At 57.2% G+C, this 8,261-nt stretch overlaps 1 protein-coding gene across 3 annotated transcripts in view; it reads left to right on the plus strand.

The window, feature by feature from the left end:
• LOC144936424 (ras-related and estrogen-regulated growth inhibitor-like) overlaps positions 1 to 7,756 on the plus strand; it is an 8,558-nt gene extending 802 nt beyond the window's left edge. Inside the window, exons 2-6 of one of the 3 annotated variants that reach the window (XM_078863471.1) lie at positions 662 to 718; positions 3,302 to 3,378; positions 4,022 to 4,184; positions 4,641 to 4,734; positions 5,603 to 7,756. In XM_078863471.1, the coding sequence (XP_078719597.1) occupies positions 662 to 718; positions 3,302 to 3,378; positions 4,022 to 4,184; positions 4,641 to 4,734; positions 5,603 to 5,777 (566 nt within the window). In that variant the 3' untranslated portion in view covers positions 5,778 to 7,756. The remainder of the gene's footprint in view (positions 1 to 661; positions 719 to 3,301; positions 3,379 to 4,021; positions 4,185 to 4,640; positions 4,735 to 5,602) is intronic. The other 2 variants (XM_078863472.1, XM_078863473.1) reach the window with 2 other exon arrangements.
• Positions 7,757 to 8,261: the final 505 nt, after the last annotated feature.

The following is an 8,261-nucleotide window of genomic DNA, read 5'->3' on the forward strand; positions in this document are numbered from 1 at the left end:
TGAGATCCGAGAGAGTGCGCGTGCACTGGCGTGACCTCACGTGACCTCGTTCCCTTCCATCCGATCGCCCCCTCCCCTCACCCCCCCATACCCCCTCCCCTCCACCCTCATACCCCCCTCCCCCCTCACCCCCCATACCCCCTCCCCTCACCCCCCATACCCCCTCCCCTCACCCCCCATACCCCCCTCCTCTAACCCCCCATACCCCCTCCCCTCATCCCCCATACCCCTCCCCTCACCCCCCCATACCCCCTCACCCCCATACCCCCTCCCCCCTCACCCCCCATAGACCCCCTCCCCTCACCCCCATACCCCCTCCCCCCTCACCCCCCTCCCCCTCACCCCCCATACCCCCCTCCCCTCACCCCCCCATACCCCCTCCCCTCACCCCCCATACCCCCTCCTCTAACCCCCCCATACCCCCTCCCCCTCATCCCCCATACCCCTCCCCTCACCCCCCATACCCCCTCACCCCCATACCCCCTCCCCCTCACCCCCCATACCCCCTCCCCTCACCCCCATACCCCCTCCCCCTCACCCCCTCCCCCTCACCCCCCCATACCCCCTCCCCTCATCCCCCATACCCCCTCCCCTCACCCCCCATACCCCTCCCCTCACCCCCCATACCCCCTCCCCTCACCCTCCACGGTTCTTGTCGCAGCGCTCTGCGTGCGCTTCCTCACGCGGCGCTTCATCGGCGAGTATGACGGGCAGAGAGGTGGAGGCCAGGTGTGTGTGCGTGTGTGTGTACAGTGTGTGTGTGCAGTGTGTGTGTGCAGTGTGTGTGTGTGTGCGTGTGTGTGCAGTGTGTGTGTGCAGTGTGTGTGTGTGTGCGTGTGTGTGCGTGTGGTGTGTGCAGTGTGTGTGTGTGTGTGCGTGTGTGTGCGTGTGTGTGTGCAGTGTGTGTGTGTGTGTGCGTGTGTGTGCAGTGTGTGTGTGCAGTGTGTGTGTGTGTGCGTGTGTGTGTGCACTGTGTGTGCGTGTGTGTGCGTGTGTGTGTGTGTGTGCACTGTGTGTGCGTGTGTGTGCGTGTGTGTGTATGTGCACTGTGTGTGGTGTGTGCAATGTGTGTGTGCGTGCGTGTGTGTGTGCAGTGTGTGTGTGCAGTGTGTGTGTGCAGTGTGTGTGTGTGTGCACTGTGTGTGCGTGCACTGTGTGTGCGTGTGTGTGCGTGTGTGTGGTGTGTGCACTGTGTGTGCGTGTGTGTGCGTGTGTGTGTGTGCACTGTGTGTGTGTGTGTGCAATGTGTGTGTGCGTGCGTGTGTGTGTGCAGTGTGTGTGTGCAGTGTGTGTGTGTGTGCGTGTGTGTGCAGTGTGTGTGTGTGTGCAGTGTGTGTGTGTGTGCGTGTGTGTGCAGTGTGTGTGTGTGTGCAGGCAGGGAGTGTGTGTGTGTGTGTGTGCAGGCAGTGAGTGTGTGTGCAGGCAGTGTGTGCGTGTGTGCAGACAGTGTGTGTGTGTGCAGGCAGGGGGTGTGTGGGGTGGGTGTGTGTGCAGGAAGTGTGTGTGCGCGTGTGTGTGCAGGCAGTGTGTGTGCGTGTGTGTGCAGGCAGTGTGTGTGCGTGTGTGTGCAGGCAGTGTGCGTGTGTGCAGGCAGTGTGTGTGTGTGCAGGCAGTGTGTGTGTGTGCAGGCAGTGTGTGTGTGCAGGCAGTGTGTGTGTGTGTGCAGGCAGTGTGTGTATGTGCGTGTGTGTGTGTGCAGGCAGTGTGTGTGTGTGCAGGCAGTGTGTGCGTGCGTGTGTGCAGGCAGTGTGTGTGTGTGTGTACAGGCAGTGTGTTTGTGTGTGTGTGCACACAGTGTGTGTGTGTGCAGGCAGTGTGTGTGTGTGCAGGCAGTGTGTGTGTGTGCAGGGCAGTGTGTGTGTGTGCAGGCAGTGTGTGTGTGTGCTCAGTGTGTGTGTGCACACAGTGGTGTGTGTGTGTGCAGGCAGTGTGTGTGTGTGTGCACACAGTGTGTGTGCATACAGTGTGTGTGTGTGTAGGCAGGTGTGTGTGTGTGTGTGCACACAGTGTGTGTGTGCACACAGTGTGTGTGTGTGTGTGCAGGCAGTGTGTGTGTGTGCAGGCAGTGTGTGTGTGTGCAGGCAGTGTGCGTGTGTGCAGGCAGTGTGTGTGTGTGAGGGTGTGTGTGAGGGTGTGTGTGAGGGTGTGTGTGACGGTGTGTGTGAGGGTGTGTGTGAGAGTAAGCATTCGCACTTGTAGAGACAAAGGCGGTCGGGCGTGGTGCTGGCCACCCACCATCTCGTGTGCTGCACCGGTCTTCACAGGTGCTCACTAACAGCATTTGCCCCAACAGTCTATTGAGACTGCACAGGGGATGTTTGCCTTCGTGCGGGTAACATGTGTGGGTGAGTGAGTGGGTGAGTGTGTTGGCGTGAGTGTGTGTATGAGTGAGTGAGTGTGTGAGTGAGTGGGTGAGTGTGTGTATGAGTGTGTGAGTGATGGGTGAGTGTGTGGATGAGTGAGTGGGTGAGTGTGTGGATGAGTGGGTGAGTGTGTGAGTGAGTGGGTGAGTGTGTGGGTGAGTGTGTGGGTGAGTGTGTGGATGAGTGAGTGGGTGAGTGTGTGAATGAGTGTGTGGATGAGTGAGTGGGTGAGTGTGTGGATGAGTGGGTGAGTGTGTGAGTGAGTGGGTGAGTGTGTGTATGAGTGTGTGGATGAGTGTGTGAATGAGTGTGTGGATGAGTGTGTGGATGAGTGTGTGGGTGAGTGTGTGGGTGAGTGTGGGGGGTGAGTGAGTGGATGAGTGTGTGGATGAGTGTGTGGGTGAGTGTGTGGGTGAGTGTGTGGGTGAGTGTGTGGATGAGTGTGTGGATGAGTTGTGTGGATGAGTGTGTGGATGAGTGTGTGAATGAGTGTGTGGGTGAGTGTGTGGGTGAGTGTGTGGGTGAGTGTGTGGATGAGTGTGTGGATGAGTGTGTGGATGAGTGTGTGGGTGAGTGTGTGGGTGAGTGTGTGGGTGAGTGTGTGGATGAGTGTGTGGATGAGTGTGTGGATGAGTGTGTGAATGAGTGTGTGGGTGAGTGTGTTGATGAGTGTGGGGGTGAGTGTGTGGATGAGTGTGTGGATGAGTGTGTGGATGAGTGTGTGAATGAGTGTGTGGGTGAGTGTGTTGATGAGTGTGGGGGTGAGTGTGTGGATGAGTGTGTGGATGAGTGTGTGGGTGAGTGTGTGGGTGAGTGAGTGGGTGAGTGTGTGGGTGAGTGTGTGGATGAGTGTGTGAATGAGTGTGGGTGAGTGTGTGGATGAGTGTGTGGGTGAGTGTGTTGATGAGTGTGGGGGTGAGTATGTGTCGTCCCTCTAGAAGTCACCTACCGCTGTCGGAAGGAGGTGGACGGGGAACCGATTGAGCTGGAAATTCTAGACACAGCCAATAAACAGGTAAACAACAACATGTGGATAAACACACGGGTAAACACGGGAGTAAACACACGGGTAAACACTTGTATACACACGGGTAAACAAGGGACTCAACAGTCAGGTAAACACAACATAGCCACTGGCGTCGAAGTGGAGAATATAAAGAACCACATTTATACATAAATATAAAGAACGACATCTACACGTAGACAATGAGTCAATTCGCTTGCTTCCCGTGTCGGCCCCTGCGCCAGCCACGCAGCCTTGAAGAAGGGCACCGTTTCAGCAGCAGCAGCAGATTTACATGGTTTCTGGTCGAGCTAGAGGAGACCCACATCTTAAAGCGAGGGTCCTTCCCTATAACGTCTGGCAGTTCACCAGCATTGCTTTAAGCAGGCTGATGAGACACCCTGTGCCAAAATCGGCCCAGAGTTTTGCTTCTATTGAACCAATGCCGCTGATATTATGCGGTTTCATAAGGCACACCGTTCGGCTGATGAGCTGTATAAACAAATACTTGTATTGTGTGTGTGGAGGAACAGGCAAGCACATACGCAGTCTCTGTCGATGTCTCGGACCCCCACCGAGTACCTGGTTCGGGGGTGGGGTGTGTTCCTGTCTGTGTCTCAGTGTCACCCCGTGTGCCCCCCCCCCCCTCACCCAGGTGTCGGGGCTGCCAGGCCATGCCCCGCTGGAGCACTCCATTCGCTGGGGAGACGGCTTCGTGCTGCTCTACTCCGTGACGGACAGGGGCAGCTTTCAGGCCGTGTCGCGACTCAAGAGGCTCATAGACCACGTGAAGCAGGCGCTCGGCGAGTGGGGGAGGGGTCTGTGATACAGCACTATGCAGGCAGCGACACTTGGTGGATCACACACAAATATGAAATTATTTTCCCATGGGCGTCGAAAAGGCGCCGTGCCCTGGCTCGCCAGGAGAAGGCGGTACGGCAAATGGACTAATCGCCATCGGTGTCCATCTGTGCAGGGATCGAGTATGTCCCCCTCGCACGCGTGAATGTATCTGGTTTCCTCCCACTCCTCGTTAATTGGCTACTTTCTAGAAACCCTAGAAAGTAGCAGCAGCCTCCTGCCCAACAGGCGCTCCTGGATAAGTGAATGACGGGGACCCAGCCTGGAGGACAGCTCCATCGATAAGGACAAGAGCTCGATTTTATTTAACTTGTTTTAAATGAGAGATTATGAAGAAAAGGCATGCGAACGCATGAGAACATTGCCGCACGCGGTTCAGTTATTAATCCCCTCGCCCCCCCCCCCCCCCACAGGCATCCCAACCATCATCGTAGCGAACAAATGCGACATGGAGGGGGGGCGCGTGGTGCGTCCCGAGGAGGGCCAGGCCCTGGCCAGCGACCTCAGGTGACGAGTAGCTCTCTTGAGTAGCCACGTTAAAGTAGCTCTGACGAGTAGCTCTGACGAGTAGCTCTGACGAGTAGCCCTGTCGAGTAGCTCTGTCGAGTAGCTCTGACGAGTAGCTCTGTCGAGTAGCCCTGTCGAGTAGCTCTGACGAGTAGCTCTGTCGAGTAGCTCTGTCGAGTAGCCCTGTCGAGTAGCTCTGACGAGTAGCCCTGTCGAGTAGCCCTGTCGAGTAGCTCTGTTGAGTAGCTCTGTTGAGTAGCCCTGTCGAGTAGCTCTGTTGAGTAGCTCTGTTGAGTAGCCCTGTCGAGTAGCCCTGTTGAGTAGCCCTGTTGAGTAGCTCTGTTGAGTAGCTCTGTTGAGTAGCTCTGTTGAGTAGCTCTGTTGAGTAGCCCTGTTGAGTAGCTCTGTTGAGTAGCTCTGTTGAGTAGCTCTGTTGAGTAGCCCTGTTGAGTAGCCCTGTTGAGTAGCCCTGTCGAGTAGCTCTGTTGAGTAGCCCTGTTGAGTAGCCCTGTTGAGTAGCCCTGTCGAGTAGCTCTGTTGAGTAGCCCTGTTGAGTAGCTCTGTTGAGTAGCCCTGTCGAGTAGCCCTGTTGAGTAGCCCTGTTGAGTAGCTCTGTTGAGTAGCCCTGTCGAGTAGCTCTGTTGAGTAGCCCTGTTGAGTAGCTCTGTTGAGTAGCTCTGTTGAGTAGCTCTGTTGAGTAGCCCTGTTGAGTAGCCCTGTCGAGTAGCTCTGTTGAGTAGCCCTGTTGAGTAGCTCTGTTGAGTAGCCCTGTTGAGTAGCCCTGTTGAGTAGCTCTGTTGAGTAGCCCTGTCGAGTAGCTCTGGCTCAGAGCGATGCGCGATCTCTCTTCCCCCCCCCCCCCCTCCAGGTGCGGCTTCTTCGAGCTCTCCGTGGCCGAGGGGCGGGGCTACGAGGCGGTGGAGGCGGCGCTCGCGGCGCTCGTGCGCCACGTGCGCCTCGCGCGGCGCTCCTCCCGCCGCGTGCTGCTCGTGCGGCGCGCGCTCTCCAGCCGCCTGGCGCGCAGCAAGACCGCGCAGTGGTAGCGAGAGAGAGCCTGGCGCGCAGCAAGACCGCGCAGTGGTAGCGAGAGAGAGCCTGGCCACGCGGGGGGGGGGGTGGGGGCGCCTTTCCCGTGGTGGTGGGAGGGAAATTGTGCTCGTCTGTGTTGGAATTCGTGGCGGTGCTGGCAGGTCACCGGTCCGCACAGACACCTGGGGTGCCCTGGTGAGGTTGTGGTCAACTTTACTACAGGGCCCTATTGCCGCACAGGCATGGAGAGATCTGGACAGCCTGAGAAACGTGTCTGGGTTTGTTCCATCGTGGGTAATGTGGCAACCCTTGGTCGATGGCCACCGTGCAGCTGAAGGGACACGAGTCGGGGTGGGGTAGGGGGGAGTGGGGGGTGAGGCGCTCTCGTGGAAAATTCCTAATTACAGTGCAGTACTCAAGAAAAGACGAACAGTATCTAAATTATATATATAATCGAATCACGTTTGCTATTTGAATCTAATTTCCACGAGACGTGGTTAATTGGTCACTTTGTATCTGCATCACGTGACTCCGATTACTTGTCTTTTTATTGTATTTATTTATTTTGCTTGGAGTAGGAACTATCGGCGTAAGGCACTACTACGAGAGTCCTATATCACTGTACCCTCTAGTTAAGTACCAGAAGCACGACTGGCGCGCCAGATAATGATCGTAGCAGCGCTACGGACTGTTGGGGCTGCGTGCAACTGTAGACCACGTGGTGCTAGGGTCCGGTTCGCGAGGGGTCAGGGTCGTGTGGGGGTCCGGGTCCTCGTGATTGTCCCGGCGTGGGCCACGTGCTCTCGCCGTGTGTGTCTCTGTCTTTGTGTGTGTGTCTGTGTGTGTCTCTGTGTGTCTGTGTCTACGTGGGGAGCGGTGGTGCAACGGTGGTGTAGCGGTTAGCGCGCTGCGCTACAAACCAGGCGACCCGAGTTCGATTCCCGCTCACGGACAAGATCAGTGATGATTGTTTGAGCCGGTCCTGGACCTCCCCTAGGTCGACTCAACCTCAAATAAGTATCTGATGTGGTGTGTAAACATCAACACTGGGGGATAAAGACGGCCGGGCGTGGTGCTGTCCACCCACCCTCATGCGTACCGTTCCGTGCATGGCCAGGCACGGATGGGCCGCGTCTCTCAATCTCCACTCCCCACCACTGCCCCCACCACTCTCCTACCACTGCCCCCACCACTCTCCCCACCACTGCCCCCACCACTGCCCCCACCACTGCCCCCACCGCTGCCCCCACCGCTGCCCCCACCGCTGCCCCGCTTCGCCACGGTGCTTGGGCGGCTCACGCCGCTCCGTGCGCGGTCCCGGGGGTCGCGCGCCCTCTCGTGGCCGCGGCTCGGGGCTGTGCGCCGAGTGGTGCAGCTGGCCGCTGGCGGCACCCGGACGAGGCGTTATTTTGGCCCCCACCCCTCCTCCTCCTCCCCTTTGAATCATCTCCTCGTGAGATGACAGGCGAGATATAGGCAAGTGATAGAGATGTGGCGGTTTCCTCCTTAGTATGACTCATCGCTAGTCCCCGTTGGCGACTGTACCGACAAAGCCGCTCGAACAGCTGTCGCCTCGTCTCACCGCGGCCTGTCGGGTTGTCACATTTGGTCAACGTATTTATGGTGACTGGCTGAGGACAAGATGCCCACAATGAAATTCTTCAGGAACTGGTGGTTTTGCTCACAGAGTTGTCTTCTGCACGCGCAGTGTACGTGTGTGTGTGTAGGCGCGCGGCTGAAGAAATCCCTCGTTTTCCTTCCCGAACCACTTTGTCCGTTGTGGTGTCATGGAACGATGGGGTTTGAGGGAGGTGGGACACAGAGAGATGCATTCTCTACGTTCATGGGCCTTTTATGATTATTTGGGATTTAATTCCAGCGGATATTTGATGCATTCCTATTGGTTCATGAATCCGGGGACACTTTAGCTACCTCGTGCCCTGAGCTTTTACTCGTTTGCTTCGCCTGGCGACGCCCCTGTCTTAGACGGAGTGGGGAGGGGGGCTGAGAGGGAGGGGGGCTGAGAGGGAGGACAGCGGGAGGGCCCGAGTAGAGGAGGGAGTGGGGGAGAGGGGGGGGGCAGCCTGAAGGCTGCCCCCCCCCCTCTCCCTCTCTGACCTCCAACCCCCAGGCCCTACCCCACGCATAGCAGCGTCCAGAAATATCACGCAAGGTCCGGTTACATCCTCACTGTCCCACCCCCCACTCAGTCTCTCAGCTGTACACACAACAGACAGACTCGGACAGCCACTGGCAGTCTCGCACACATACACTCGGACACACACACACACGTATAGAATGCCACGTGCTCACACATTCACACTAAAACCAGGCCAACGCTCACAGACACACTTTCTTGACACAAATTCACAATATTTGAATACACAATCACAATCCTGACGTCATAGGCCACTGTGTGTCGGCGTCACGGACCAAATTTGCCAAACTGGAACATTTCACCGCAAATGACTCAGTTGGGTCTCACACACAGCAGCGAT

This window comes from Lampetra fluviatilis, chromosome 16, assembly GCF_964198595.1.
Source record: "Lampetra fluviatilis chromosome 16, kcLamFluv1.1, whole genome shotgun sequence".
Lineage (NCBI taxonomy): Eukaryota > Metazoa > Chordata > Hyperoartia > Petromyzontiformes > Petromyzontidae > Lampetra > Lampetra fluviatilis.